The sequence below is a fragment of the Panthera onca genome, chromosome B2 (genome assembly GCF_046562875.1).
Source record: "Panthera onca isolate mPanOnc1 chromosome B2, mPanOnc1 haplotype 2, whole genome shotgun sequence".
Taxonomy (NCBI): domain Eukaryota; kingdom Metazoa; phylum Chordata; class Mammalia; order Carnivora; family Felidae; genus Panthera; species Panthera onca.
The window spans coordinates 4,178,501-4,194,075 of NC_138343.1; the positions used below are offsets into that span (position 1 = coordinate 4,178,501).

The window sequence follows — 15,575 nt, forward strand, 5'->3', positions numbered from 1 at the left end:
AGGGTGTCACGGTTCTGGCACGAGGGCCGTGCTGGGCCCGCAGGGGTAGCAGGTGCAGGCAGCCAGACCCCCACGGCGCTTTCCCTTGAAGGGGCATCTCAACAGGTATGTCCTGATCGTCAGCACGAGGGGAAATGGAGTCTCGCTCAGCCGCTCGCCTCCCTGGGCCACAGGGCTTATCTGTATACACTCCACGTCTTACAGTATTGCTCGAAAACACGCACTGGCTCCTGCCACATACCGTCGAGTTCCAACTCCAAGGCCAGTGACCGTGCGGCCTTCTCCCGATGCAAGAATCCAGAGAGAGATCTCAGGTGGGGTCCTCACCACATGCTGCTCCAGGTGAAAGGGACCTTGCTCGCTCGGAGATGAGCACGTTCTGCCGTCTCCCCACTGACGCCTGTGGCCTGACGTGGGTCACATCACACATTTATGGGGGACGCTACTACGAACCAGACCAAGTCCCTGTACTTGCGAAGGTATCGCTTCAAGGCCCTGCACGAACGTCCCCTCCTCTGAGGCCTCAGCGTCACAGACAGAACTAATGCCCCCCTCCCACTGCAATCCGCTGACCACGAACGCAGGCTCTATCGTGCCGCATATGGTGTTGACTCACCGAGTCCCGTCTCTGCCCGCGTGTTTCTCCAGCTTACGCATCCAGCAGAGGCGTCTGTTCCGATGGGCGTGTATGACATTATGACATTTAGGTGGAAGGAACAATCTGTGTCTTCATAGACTCTCACGCAATGGCAACAAACCACTCAGTCCACACTTACTGGCACTCAGTCTGTGTAGCGGTGTGTGTGTGTGTGTGTGTGCATGTGTGTGTGTGCACGTGTGTGTGGTGGGGAAGAGTCATGTCACTCACGCCCCGACTCCTATAATTCTTCTTTCCGTCAACCGCACTGCTTGTGAATTCCAAACACCATTCACGCTTGCACCCCTTTTAGGGCCCTTGATCTGAGGGAACGGGGAATGCATCAAACTCACAGACTTTTGATTAATTTCCTCTTCTTCGCAAACGTGAGAGCGGACAATGGATTAGCGAGTTACATCTATTTTGAATGTAACAGGTTTGATTATCTGGGGTCTGTGATCATTCTGGAATTTAGAAACACGAAGTTCATGACCACGAGCCGATCCTACATTTACGAAAGAACCAGAGAAGGCCAAAATTCCACTTGTAAAATCATTTTATTGGTATAAATATACATGTGAATAAAATACCTCAGCCTGTAATGTAAGTGAATATTTGTGAAATGTCTTAAAAAGAGTAGTGTTTTGATTTTTTTTACAGGTGTCAAAGTATTCTTAAAATCATACATTAAAAGCTAATATGCAGACAGAAATTATAGGCCTTCAAAAAACATGAATATTCATAAAACCTCATTCCGATCAACTATGTACATGAATCCGGGCACATGGTAAGATCAGCCGTGGGCCTCTTTCACCCTGTTCTTAACTGGGCTCCTGGATGCTATCGCAAAGGTCACCGACCAAATTTACGTGGACAGTTCCACATCAGGAAGGAAGAAGTTCCCCAGGGGAGAACGTAAAAACCATAGCCAAGATCTAATATATATAATTTATACAAATTATTCATTAGTGTGCTCTGTTAATATACTTACAATGTGCAATTGCATACATCAAGAATAAATTGCTCTCTCGAGTCAAGTGCAGATCTGACACGGGTCCATGCAGCGGTACCCCACCGTCAGCCGATGGTGATACTCGTGTGAGGACGTGTCCAGGTACTTGGATTACCTCCCAAAACTCCTCTCGCGGGGCACACTGTCGCTGCCTCCGAGAAATTCCAGTAGGGCCCATGGAATAATTGCTGGCTTTCACTAAAGGCATATGGAGAAATGCTTCGGAATCAAATGCCGAGGGTCGGGAGAAGACGAAACAAATGTACTTTGATTACCAAAAAACCCAAATGGGTCCGTTTCTGTTTTCAAAAGGCAAGTAAAGAAAAGAAGGGAAAGGAAAAGAGCACCGAGAGAAGAACTCAGGAGGAAGCGTTGCCCTTGACTGCTCTCTAACGGCTAACAAAGCACCCCTGCACTGAGACTTGTGCACCGGGGACCTTTACACAAAAATAAACTCTCTCTCCGCTTCTTCCCCAGAGTCGCTAGATTTGCCGCCTTGGTGGCCGTCTCTACTGGAGGACCACGGCTTCTGTTCTGGATACTCCTGGGCCTGCTGGCCCCAGCTTCTCCTTGAAACTGGAATGGAAAGGGGAAGATGTCATTACGGTTGGTAGGGTACAATCAACGGCCTGACCGATAGTGGGGGGAGATGCAGGGGCCCCGAGGGGCGGGAGGAACTTGCTCAGAAACGACTTACCAGCTACGTTTAGAGACTCGAGGCAGAAATGAGAAACAAACCAACAAAAACAGAAGCAAATCATAATGAGAAAACACAAAAACAGGCCATGAGAGGGCAAAGCTCTCACGGCCGTGGTTGAGATCTGGGGGTGCTACGGACAGGGGAACTGATGGGGGGCCCTCCGACCCCTCACGCACAGCCGCCCCTCGTGCGGCCAAGGCAACAGGACAGACAGAGCCTGGCAGAGGCGCCGCTGGACAGATGTCCCACCTGATGCCTTCTGCCACCATCTAGACCTGGCTTTCTCTGCTCTGGGGCCACGACACAAGGAAGGACCCAGCAAACCTCAGTTCCTCGCGCTAGGAAGTGAACGGTTCAAAGCCTTGTGAGAACAAATGAATACTGCCTCGGATGCGGTCAGTCCTCTTGGAACCAGCCTCCAGGTGACAGAACTGTCATCATGGGTGCCCGCTCTGATCCCATATAAATATGAAGGACCCCCCTGCGACTTCGCACAGCCCTGATGGGAGGGGTGGAGAATTACTGGGCTGGAGCCGTTGTTACGTGTCCCGTCGGGCATGCGTGCTTCAGGACTGATACACCTCACAACGCCCCGGCGGGGAGGTCTTGTAAAACGTGGAATTTGGATTTAAACGAGACCTCTCCCTGCAAAGTGCATGTTCTTGACAACTAGATCAGAGCTTCGCGGGTACCGTACCTCAGGGCGATTAAGGCTTATTACATATTAATCACCAAATCTTTTGTATAGATACCACTTAAGCCAAAAATACCAAGCCCCACACTTTGTGTGGCTTGAAAGCAGACAAAAGCTACCTCGTCACTCAGAAGTTCAAATGATCCAACCAGGAACACAGGCCTGGAAAGCGACAGGATCCAGCTGATGCTTCTAATGACCTTGACTTTGGCAATTATGCTAAAAACTCCTCTGGCCAGGAACTGACTATTCAAATGCTTAATCCATTAAAGAGCGGTTCAGGAAGTAAAAGCTCCTGAAACCTGATAGTTAAAATGCAAACATAATAAAGTATTTCTCTTGCCAATCTGGTTGTGGGGCCAGATTCTGATCTCTAGACAATAAAAATTTAAATGTAGTTAATTACATTAAATGGAAACCATCCACCCTTCTCAAGAGGATAAACTTCTCAAATCTCATCGTAAAAATAAGTAATTTTTTAAAAGCCTGACCTCTTTTTGCCTAACGCCTTGGAGCAAATTCTCAGATGGAAGGGAAAAGCAAAAAATATTACAACTGATTTTATTTTTTCGCTTGAGTCGTGTAAAAAAATAATAAACGTCCTTTGAAAGTTGTCAACCAATCAGGTTTGGGGGCAAAGGTAAATAATTTTCTAAAAATGGCTTGTTCTTTAACACAAAATCCATTTGAGAGTAATCCACAAAGAACTCTCTAAGTTTTCAGCTTCTGCATGTGCTACAACCAGGAGGAAGGACAGCAGATTTCTCGTCATCTCCAAGCCACTTTGCAATAATCTGACCTCAAAGTAGAGCACTGCTAGTGAAATCTTGCTAGAAAAATTTATTCATTCCCTTTTAAAACCAACATGAGCTGTTCCTGTGTATCAAGTGACTCAAAAACAAATTTCCGACGCTACAGGTTCAGAAGAAGAACCCAAAATGGTGACATACTGCTTATTTCACTTCAGAGCAACCACGTTGGCTCTAATTCTTAGATTCAAAAGCTTTCCATTCCGCCAGTATTTTAGCTTCCTCAAAATCCCAAGGCCTCATTCATGGTCTGTGAAATCAGAGTACTCTCTAAAAATGGACACATTCATGCCATCCAAAATGTTTACGTCGCAGGTAAAAAACAAAAGCACCCTGGATGGACCCAGGTCGCTGGAGCGCAGCTAACTGAAATTCAGAGAGATCTCCCATAGCGGTCTTCCTGCAGAAAGCAGACCGTCCTTCAATCTGCATCGTTAACAAGTTAACAGACTGGTTTCTGGGTCGGTGACATACACCCAATACGAGTCACGAAGGCACAAATTTTAATGCGTCCAACATAGTCACTGAGAGGAATAATATGGCCTTTCTAGAGGCCCCACAAAGCAGTTCACTAAGGCACTGACGCTATTTAAAAATTCACTGATTAAACTCTTGTGGATGTGAGCGGGATCCCGAGACTAGTCCCAGGCTGGCCTTTCCTTAGCGTTACAAGGAGGTGCGTGAGTGGACAGGAGACCGAGGCAGGTGAGATCAGGGACCTAAAATCACACCAGTGGCCAATGCACTCGCTCTCCCAGCCTCCCACCTTCTCATTAGTCCAGATCGCTGGTAGGAACAACTTTGTAGGGGGAATGTTCTTTGTTAAGTTAGTTTTCCAGTCCTTAGGCAGCATCTATTCGACTGCATATAATTAGGATGCTAATTACAATTATATTGAAGTAGGTTTGGTCAAGCTCCCACTGACGAATAGTCCCAATAAGATTATGTCTGCTTGAAACTTAAAACTCTAGAAGTTATTCTAAAATATAAGATTCAGGGGGCGCCTGTGTGGCTCAGTTGGTTCAGCATCCGACTCTTGATTTCTGCTCAGGTCACGATCTCACAGTTTGTGGATTTGAGCCCCATGTCAGGCTCTGTGTTGACTGCACAGAGCCTGCTTGGGATTCTCTCTCTTCCTCTCTCTCTGCCCCTCCCCTGCTGGTACGCTCTTTCTCTCTCAAAATAAACAAACAAACAAACATTTACAAAATAAATAAGTGGAATATAAAATTCAGGCTTTTTACTAATTCAGATGAACCTTCTCCTGAGCAGCCTGACTTCATGCTTGACTTTATACAGGATAAAGAAAGTCAGGTTGCCTTACTACACGTCCTCAATGCAAGAATTCACACCGTTAACGTGCTGGGGCGTCTCTGTGTGTCTGTAGACGTGTTTGGTGCCATCCCACAAACCATTAAAATGATAAAAAAAAAAAGTGCTTAAGTCAACAGGCTATTCAACATAAACACTGTGTGTATACTCACATCCCGTCTACGGTGGCAATGATTGGTGCAGGAAGGATTAAACGTGAAATCTGTCATTCTGGAAGATGATTTGACTTTGCATATATACATGAAAAAATATATACATGTATCATATACACACAGACACACGTGCTAATTTTAAAGCTTCCGAAATGTGCACATGAATTCGGAATTAGAGATGCATTTGAAAATTTGAGCTCTTCTCCATTTTAAGTCCCACCGACATCCATCTTTCCCACGAGGAAAACGTGAGGACCTTAAAAATAATATTCGGTAGCCAGCCCTGATGTTTTTATACTTTCTGGCAGGAGCCAAAACTGCTGACCAATGGTTAAATTTCTTTTGAAGAACTCATACCGGGGTAGCAGAATCCAGATCTGGTGAAAAAAAGTAGGATACAGCACTGGCTGACAGACCGTAAGCCACAGCCAGATATTTTGCTGGTTATAGGCTGGATTATGGAAGAAGCAAGTGACATATAAAAGACATCTCAGAGTAAGATGGCCCGAACAAACAGGGTACATCATAATATATACAAAGCCAAACCAACTATTTTCTTCAAGAAAACAGGACATACTCTAATGAAAACATCACAGCTTATAATTAAATGCAAGACGGGAAAGGACACGAGATTCAGAAGTTACAGATATTTCCAGTAAAAGAAAGCAAGCATTTTACCTGTCCAGTCAATACTAAAATAGCCACACAATTAAAACAACAACCAGGATAAAAATATGCAGCATGCTTTGAGAACAACAGCTTCTGTTTGTCACACGGATACACGATTTAGGAAAATAAGAAAGCTGTTTTAGCTTACACGAAGCCGCTCCTGAAAGATTTAAAGGAAAGTACACAGCACGGGCTAACAGAATTGCTCTGCTAAATGCCGTTTGTTAACCAGGAACTATTCAGAAAGCAGACTGCTTTGGAATTCTCGAGGATGAAGACAGGCAGGTGGGGGAATCGGCACTAACAAAACAGTATTAAAATATGTGACATAAAATTACTTTAATTGAAGCTCCTGTAAAAACTACTTTTTTGGTTCCTGTTGCTATTTCTAGAAATCAGGGCAGAAAAGCAAACACAAGATGGTCCTGTTTAATTCCATCACACTGATACAGCCCATCGGAGGGAGTAAGTCCAAGAGGTCGTGGAAAAATCTGAGCCAGGCACAGAACTTCTTGCCTTCCTACGATCTGGCTTATTCCTGTGGCCAACCTTTTTGTCCTATCTCAAAGCCTTCCTGCAGGACTGGTGCAGTCCTGGGGGTGGTCTCCTTGTGTGTTACATGAAGTGCTTTCAGTGGCTTCTGGGAAGAAGGAACACTGTGCTCCATCAAGGTGCTTTGTTAAGTAACCAAGTGATAGAAGTCGACCGACACGATAGTTCAAATGTAAATCTCCCAAATCTAGAAACATCTATGTGACCTTCTCAAAAGGGGCAATATAGAGATAGGGCTTCTGATTTAATACGCTCTACAAATAACCCGGCCTCTCTTCAGAAAACAAATGTCTTAGGTGTTCGTTTATGTGACTTTTCTGTCACTTGAAGATAACAGGTTTTTCTAAAAATGTCAGAGAAAATCTCTTAGGAGACTTATTGTAAGCACGTGTCTGTAAACGAGTCTACCACGCAGGAAATCCGGGTGCGTGTGTTCCAACCAAACTTTATTTACAAAACCCACAGTGGGTCATCGCGTTCGTTTGTTTCTTACAGGGTCAAACATAGGATTCCTCGGTAGTGTCCGTGACATCACTGGTATTTATTGATTTTAAATTTTTAATTGAAGTCTGGTTGCCATATAACATTACGTTTGTTTCAGGGAGTCCTTTAAAAAAGTGAAAGACCAAGTCAGTTGTTTTTTCTCGGGCAGGCGCTACCTGGCCCAACCAGAATGTTCATCTGTGACCTATAGACTTCACTCTGTGCTGTGGGGCGTGTCCTTAACCCCACCAGCTCCACCCCGTTAGCTAGCAAGGTGGGAGGGGGGTGGGGCCAGATCGACAGGCAGGTCAGAGTGCACAACTCATCCAACGGTACCGGCCAAGAAAGCTGGCCCCAAGTGTTGCTCGAGGGAGACAGCAGATGCCTTCTGGCTGCTGTTTTGGTTTGTAAACCTCTGTCCGGGAAAGTCCTCAAAGACAACAGTTCCCACCGGAGGTGCCGTAATGCAGCCGGTTGTGAAGCCGCAAGGTGGGTCTCGTAGGAGGTGTGTTATACGTAACAAGGTGCGGAAGTTTCAGAATGCTTTATCCTTTTGCAAGAAAGAGAAGTTATTCCTATAATCGGGTCACTTCCATTAACTTGCCGTGTGGGGCGCTTTCTCAGAAGGCCGTGACGGGCACGGAGTTGCAGCTAGAATTCTGGGCCACATACTTCATCCTTGGGAGCCTAAATACACTCATGTGTCAACCCCCGACAGAGGTTTACCGGAAGAAAAGTGTCCTGTTTCAAGGGAAAAAGGACTTTAAAGCCATCTCACATATCAGAATATTCTACCTCTTTTTTTTTTTCCTTTTATGATACTAAGACTTCCTTTCAAAGATTTTCAAGTCCGATTTATAAAGAAAGTTATTAACCAGCAAGATCAGAAGTGCGGAGTCACAGGAAAGACATTTCCTCTCTGAATCAGCGAGGCTTGCTCTAACATTTCCCACTGGAGTTCAAAGCCAATTTGAAATTAACAGTTTGAAATTGACAAAGCCTTTTTTGTCTCCTGGGACTGTCTTCACCTGAACGGAACACGACAGAACTCACCACCGTGTCTCATGGAAGGCAGGTGGCAAAAAGCAACAGCCGTAAAATAGAATCAACTGTCCTTAGAGGTTGAGACCCTTAATTGGTACTTTTCCTTTCTCACTGAAGGGTCATAAAAAGTCCAATGAAAGGTGGCGGGCATTTCACTGATCCTTTCCTAAAACAGCGTCAGGTAAGGTGTTAGGCCAATACCTTCTAAAGGCAGAAACTGTACTCTAAGAATTTCTTCCCCAATCCCAATTACAGTCGAACAGAAGAGTATAGCGAGACCAAGAGAATGGGAGGCATGACCCACATGTAAACCCACATGATCACGAAAACTGGAGAGGAAAAATCACCCCACTCCAGAGTAACTCGATCCTCCTTGGTTGAGTTTGAAAGTTTAGATTTTGAAGTCGATACTTTTTGCCCCAAAGGGAAGGACCATCCTGTTGCCATTTAGAAAACCAACATGGGTTGTAGGAATAATCCCCGAGCCAGTCCCGGGACAGAAGTTACTCAATTAAAGTTTGTTTTTGTTAGTGCCAATTCATAAGCTTTGGGTCAGTGAAGGGATGATAAGCGAAGGCTCTAACCATTTGTTGGCTGTGACTTCCTGTGCCCAACTGCCTTCACCTCCTCTTCTGCAATCGTGGAGTACAGTTTTGAAGATCTTTTCCCTCCACTGGAAGGCTTGCCAGTGTCATGATCTGAATGTCTTTTGTAATAATCTCCTCTTTGCACTACTGAGGAAAAGGGATTCATTTTACCCTTTACATTAGCAAATACATCGATGTGTTGACATTAATATTAAAGACTGTTAAGAATTAAATATCCGAGAACCCGCCCCACTTAGGCTTTCGGGAACCTACAGCATTGGTCCCACACACACCATCATCTACAGAATTCAACAGCCAACATTATGGAAATGTGGTGCAAAATGAGGTGAGCTCCGAGTCTGCCCCCAAAAAGGTGCTAACAAAAGGCCCCCGCGGTATCACTTTGATTCCAGGACGGATTAACGAAAATCACATTCACTATGGAATAATCCAGAAGAATCAGAGCCATTTACCTGTTTCAGAAATGAGTTGGGCACGCTAGTCCAAAGGGAGGCACAGAACAAGGAAATGAAGTAACCAGCATGAATAACGTACAAGAAAATAGGAAGGAGCACATCAGGAACGTTTTCTAAAGAAAAAGACAGGGCTCACAAGTGGCTGTCATCCCCGGGCCGGCGCTGCCGATGAGCTAATAAACTGAAGTCAGAGTCTTAGCACCTTGGACATTTACAGGCTGTTCTCAGACGGCATGTATATTTCAACTCCATTTCAATACCAAGTGACACCACCAGGATGATCTCTGTGCTTAACTTACTGTGGATCCCAGGGGCAAGCTCTACAGTCCCCACCTAGAAAGATGGGGGCACGAATCATCCATGGTGTTTGCTCTCAAGGGGGAACGAGGAAAGGAGTCACACATCTACCCCAGAGCTCGGAAATGTCTGAGGAGCAACTTAGTTTCTCAAGAAAGAACACAGGACTTTTCCAAAGCAGCTAAGGGTATGCCAGTGGCTTCCACTCTTCACCCTCCGTGGCACCCCTTCGTACTCAGGGGGCTGGTGGGTTACTCGAGCCCTTGTTTGTAATCATATAGGCGTCTAGAAAACATCGCTTTTCATAGACGTTAAGGAATTTTCAAAACCTCCTTGTAAGTAAAGACACAAAGTCAGCAGTTGCAGAAAGAAGGGGAAATGAAGGCAGAGTGGGGGAGGGGCTGGCTCAAGTCGGTCTGCCTCGGAGGTTCCTTTTTCTACACCAAGACTCGCGGAGGCTGTGGCTCTAACGCCAGACCCTCTATTTACTCATTCCGTGTAAAGTAACTGTAGGCGCTAGCTACCTTTCATGGCTTTGCTACTCAGTTTGACATGAGTGGTTTATCAGCTTTGGTCAAATCCCTACCTCCTTTTATTTATAGCTAATAGGTGAGGGAAGCTTGTACCCACCAAATGAATCTGCAGGATGGAGAGGAGAAAGCAGGCAGTGTTATCTTTTTGTTGCTAATCATTTATTTTTATTATTCTCCTAAGTCACAAAGATAGTAGTCAGAAGTATTCTCCATTAACTTCAACACAAGACTGCCATTAATAAAACAGGCCAGTGGAGGAAGATGTCAAAGCCAGAAAGGTCAAGGAATTCTAAAAGCATCAAACATCTAAAATAAAACAAAGGCAGCCTCAAACCATAATGAGAGCCATCTGGTCATGGGTAATGACTCGTGGGGCTCCGGAATTTCTTCATCAGCGGGGCTTAGAGATGGCAATTATACTTTATGGAGGGTAGAACCCAAAAGTCAACAGTGTATTTAACAGAGCGTGGGAGGTGGGTGACAGAAATGCAGGGGTGCTGAGGCCACCCTCCACTCATAACTCTTGATCTGATTCTGGGAGATGGGCACCCACGTCCCAGGATTATCTTGCTCTGGTCCCAGCAGATTAAGAGGAGCAAAGCTGGCCCAATGATGCCCTGAAAGCGTCCAGGCAGGTGCCTGGGGAATAAGGCATGTCTGACTTCATGACTAAGCGAGTGTAATGAGCTACAAGTCTCCCCCCCAACCCCCCCAGCCTGAGGGGGCTGCTTATGAAGCACAGTGATGGTAATTCACAACCGGGAGAAGAGTTCTGGGAAATAATGAGACCTAGAAGCCTGTAAGTGGCACCCAATGAGTCACAATATATTTAAGGCACTCCGCACCTGCTGGGAGCCAGTTCAGGAGCGCCTAGTGATTACAAAGAAGGTAAACCTTGGGTTGGGATGTCTGCTAAGCGTTCATTCTGTGTATACGGTCCCCTGTGAAGATCCAATGTCATCGATAAGGTTGAATCAAGCTTCTGAACTAGGAAACTGCTCTGGCCCCAAAAGTTTAGTCCAAGGAATGCTGATTTAAACTCTAGGATACTCGTCAAGACCAGGGTTAATTCCCTTCTCTTGAAAGGACTCTCCTTGGAGAAAGCTAACAGAGAGAAAACATTTCTTACCTTCCTGGGAAAGTGTCCTGGGACTGGGCTGGGGGCTAATCTGCCCATCTCTCTCCTTGTCCGAAGGAACTTTTTTCAGGACAGGTGGGAGAAGAGCAATTTTCGACGAGCCAGGGCTGGATGGGGAGTCCGGGATGTCCTCTAGGGAGACACAAACACATGAGTCAAGCAGTTGCACAAGCTGGATTCCTAAAACATAAGCCAGGTTAATCTTGAAATACGAACGGCCAATCGCTTTTAAAAAGTATCCTAGAATTTTTCTGGCCAAGACGGAATGTCATGTCTCTGCAAGTAACAGCTATATACAGTAGGGAGAAAAATAACTGAAATTTATAAAAGGTTACAATCTCTAAAACTCACAGACAGATGTGAATTTATGTCGCTGACACGGAATTTCGGTGAGCTGATATTTGAAAAGGACGCTGCCAGTAAGTCAATATTCCTTTGCCTCAGACACAGAGGCTGTCTGATTTTCTTAAAATACGTGATATTTATAACCCACTGCCTTTACCTGTTGTCCAGTACAGTGGTCACGTCACACGTACACACGTGGACACGTAGGAACACGGGCACACGTACCTATATACCCATACTGAGACCACTAAGAATAACCTGGAATCAATGGGCTTTTTTTTTATTTAAAAAAAAACTTCTTTTTCTTAATGTTTTTATTTATTTTTGAGACAGAGAAAGACAGAGCATGAGCAGGGAAGGGGCAGAGAGAGAGGGAGACACAGAATCGGAAGCAGGCTCCAGGCTCTGAGCCATCAGCACAGAGCCCGATGCGGGACCGAACTCACAGACCGTGAGATCATGACCTGAGCTGAAGTTGGACGCTCAACCGACTGAGCCACCCAGGCGCCCCTCAATTGGCTTTTAGAACCAGAAGGACGTTGGTGACCACTGTACAAATGAAGAGATTAAATGACCCGCTGAGGGAAAATGACAAAACTTCTAGGGTTAGAACTCTAGTCTCTTAATTCTAAAGGCTACTTCACTCTCTCTGAAAGGATTTACTGAACTGCGTCCTTTTCTCCGCCCTATTGCCTGCAAGGTTATTTGAGCTTGGTGTGTGTAAGTGTGCATGCACGCGCGTGTGCGTGTGTGTACAGAGGGTTCTCTTCAGCCTTCGCCTTCCAATTCAACTCTCCTCCCTGCGTCACTATACACACAGGCTGTCACCTAACACCGCGGAAGACCTCTCCCTGCTTGGGGCGGTCTCTCAGAGCCGAGGAAGGGAAAGGAGGTGGCGTATTTGAAAATTCCTGAATTCTCAAGCGCTACGAAAACAAACGAGTGTGTTAACATAATTCTCGACAGACTAAGTGCCGAGAAATGAACGGACACATTTAACAAATAGAAAACAGAAGCTCCTTGCAACAGAGTATTGGGAATCCGGCTGGTTTTGCATTTGGAATTGGCCGCTGGGGAGCTAAAGTACAAACGAGATCAGGTTCGTTTTAGAACTGTTTCCTTACCGCAGACGAGGGATACACCTTGCTGATGTTTTATTTTATGCCTTCCCTCTCCCCACTCTATCATGAAGGTATTTTGTGTTGCACCAAGAAATTTTTTGTTCCCTATCGTAACTTTGGTCTGCAAAGAGGTTTGAGCAGAATGAGGCAGTCTTAAGTGATCTGCTTCAAGGGTCGGCTGCTGGGGGGTGACTGCAGGGTGTCTCTCTGTGGCTGCTCTTTGGAGACTGTGCACCGGGTTTCTTGAGGGACCAATGGGCTGTGAAGACCAGAGGGCATTAACCAGCTGGCCGCTTGGTGAATGAGAGGCATGTTTGTGGGAAAATGGGAAAGACCCACAAGCGGAATGAGTTTGGATGCCTGTGACCTTATCTTTTCTCATTCTACCCAATCCTCTGCATGTTGGCGAAGGACTACGATGAGGCGTACGTCTTACTTTCTAGTGTGCACGCCCGTGGGAGTGGTCACCCCTATAGCTGGGGGTCCTAGGGTCCGGCTGCCGCTCACCAGCCGTGTGGCATGACAAACTTGAGTGTCCCTGGGCCTCACACTCCCCATCTGTGGAACGGAGCTGTGGTGAGGACATTAGGAGTTTATCCACATAAAGCACTTAGCACACGGCCTGGCACAGAGTTAAGATTAGCAGAGATGGGGCGCCTGGGTGGCTCGGCCGGTGAAGCGGCTGACTCTTGATTTCAGCTCAGGTCACGATCTCACGGTTCGTGAGTTCGAGCCCTCCATTGGGCTCTGCGCTGACAGTCCAGAGCCTGCTTGGGATTCTCTCTCTGCCCTGTTTGCACTCTCTCTCAAAATAAAAAATAAACATTTTTTAAAAAAGCATTAGCCGTGATGATGATGGGCATAATCTGACTGTATATCTCTACCTTATTTGCCTAATCATTATGGGGAAAAAAAGTGAAGATGTGATATGGGGTTCAATATATTATCCACTCTATTTTTGCAAGTGTTTAAAATTTTTTTTAAATAGACTGTTGGAGAAAAACAAAGAAAAAAAAAAAAACCGTACAGGGAAGAACTAATGCAGGAGAGAATAAGGCAGAGGCCCATCCATTTCTAATATTTTTAAGCTTCTTCTATCATTAGGTTTTCTAAACCGAGAGTCAGCAAGCTTTTTCTGTAAAGGGCCAAACCTAAGTATTTCAGGGTCTGCAGGCCAACGGCCTCTGTCACAACTACTCAACTCTGCCATTTTGGCGCAAAAGCTAATACAAACGGCATGGCTGTGTGCCGGTGACATTGTATTGACAAAAACAGGCCCGTGGTTTGCCAAGCCCTGTTCTAAACCCTCAATATTTCACAGAATCTGGGGCAAAAGGAGAGGAACTTACGCTTCCTTATTTGTGTAGACCCTGGAGACGGATCTCAGAAAGCTCAATCAAGCGATTGGGTCAACACAAGACTGTTTCCTCCTGTGGCCCTCCCACCTGCCACCTGTATGCAGGGACAGTCTCAGAAACTCTTCAGCCTTTGCCCCTTTCGAAGCCCCTCCCGCGGACCCGCTGCGCCCACGTTCGCCAGTAGCCCCTGGAACCATCTGTGAGTCCCGATCCAGCACCCTCCGGAGGCCAGCCGGGCACGGGGCCACTCGCTGCCCCGTAAAACCCTTACCAGGCCGCGAGGCGGCTCTTGGTTTCTGCGGGATGGTGGGGCGTGCCGCCAGGCTGGGTTTGGGGGCCTGCGGCAGGGGCTTCGGGCTGGTGGGCGTGTTGGACGAGCTCCGGGGCCTGGAACCCGCGTCCACTTTGGGCTCCGCTTTGGCGTTCTTTTCTGGTGTTCCCAAACCGAAGCGGTTCTCCGGAACACCTGGGTGCGGCTTAGGCACTAAAATAAAAACAGGTACAGAGAGCACACTTTACGAGCAAAATCAGAGGCGGAAGAAGCTGATCACTGGGAGCGAGGAGGGGTCCTGCTCTCGACTGCCACGCCCACTTCTCACGTCTCCTCGCAGGTATTTCAGAACAGAACATGTTGTTCTAGCATGCTCTTCGAGTCCCCTCACGCTGGCGGAAGACGACAATGCTTTGCGGGAAAGCAGCGCACTTGGTGGTACCCTTCCCATCACTCCTGACCACCCCCCAGATGCAAGCCTAAGTTCAAGCGTGTCCACGTCCCTACTAACGTCCAGAGGGGACGCGGTGCTCAGTGCGCTAGATCTTTCTCAGGTCTGGCACGAGGTAGATACAGGTATGACCGCCTGTAGGTGCCTCGGTTCTGGACAAGCATCAGCAGGTAGGGGTCTGGCTGCAAGCCCTCAGTGACGAGGGCTATGCGACATCCATCACCTAGCATTTAGCGAGAACCGTGACGATGTCACCTCATCTCGCACCCCTGCCCTGTTGCTGCCTGAAGCGTCTAGACCACAGGCGGAAACAAGCTGGTTAAATAACGAGCTACATTCCAGCTCTCACGGCATAAAGATTCTGGGGCTCAACCCAGGAATCTCAAACAGCAAAGTGAGGTTCCTGACACGCAATTTGTAAGTTACTCTCCGTTTCCACCAGAGGAGCCTTATGATTTTGCTACACCTGCCAAGGATATCGGTGCAGAAAGGAAAGAACGTGAGAACCTATTCTCACGCCCCGTTTTGATTTTTCTCCGGCGAATGACGTGAGGCTCCTGGAACCGGAAGCTGAGCGCCTTTCCCGACGGGGTGACGGCAATCGCCGGACTTACCTGCCCCACCTGCATCCAACCGCTCTGTGCTGCCCAGGCCGGAAGAATCCTGAGACGCTGCATCATTCCCAAGCTTCTAGAAAAGTCAAGCACACGGCCCCCCAAAAGTGCATTTTTGTTTAAAATGTAAGAAAAAGAACAAAGCAGATAATAAACGACAACAAATAGCGGCCCCTTTACCACTGTCACACCGACCGTGTCCGGCCTGTCGCCCTGAGGGCCTCCTCCTAGGACACAGTTCTGAGGAGTAAGTTATTTTTCTGGGTTTGCAGTCAGGCCTCCGGGGTCCCAAGTGTGGCC

At 46.9% G+C, this 15,575-nt stretch overlaps 1 protein-coding gene across 8 annotated transcripts in view; it reads right to left on the reverse strand.

Annotated features, from left to right (window-relative positions):
• Positions 1 to 1,175: 1,175 nt before the first annotated feature.
• The window catches only part of CARMIL1 (capping protein regulator and myosin 1 linker 1), a 311,551-nt gene continuing 297,151 nt past the window's right edge, over positions 1,176 to 15,575 (reverse strand). For 3 of the 8 annotated variants that reach the window (XM_078446566.2, XM_078446563.2, XM_078446570.2), the window contains 5 exons: positions 15,276 to 15,351; positions 14,211 to 14,423; positions 11,107 to 11,247; positions 8,669 to 8,818; positions 1,176 to 2,225 (listed from right to left, as the gene is read on the reverse strand). In XM_078446566.2, the coding sequence (XP_078302692.1) occupies positions 2,089 to 2,225; positions 8,669 to 8,818; positions 11,107 to 11,247; positions 14,211 to 14,423; positions 15,276 to 15,351 (717 nt within the window). In that variant the 3' untranslated portion in view covers positions 1,176 to 2,088. Of the gene's footprint in view, positions 2,226 to 8,668; positions 8,819 to 9,144; positions 9,170 to 11,106; positions 11,248 to 14,210; positions 14,424 to 15,275; positions 15,352 to 15,575 lie in introns of all 8 variants that reach the window. The other 5 variants (XM_078446567.2, XM_078446568.2, XM_078446565.2 and 2 more) reach the window with 4 other exon arrangements.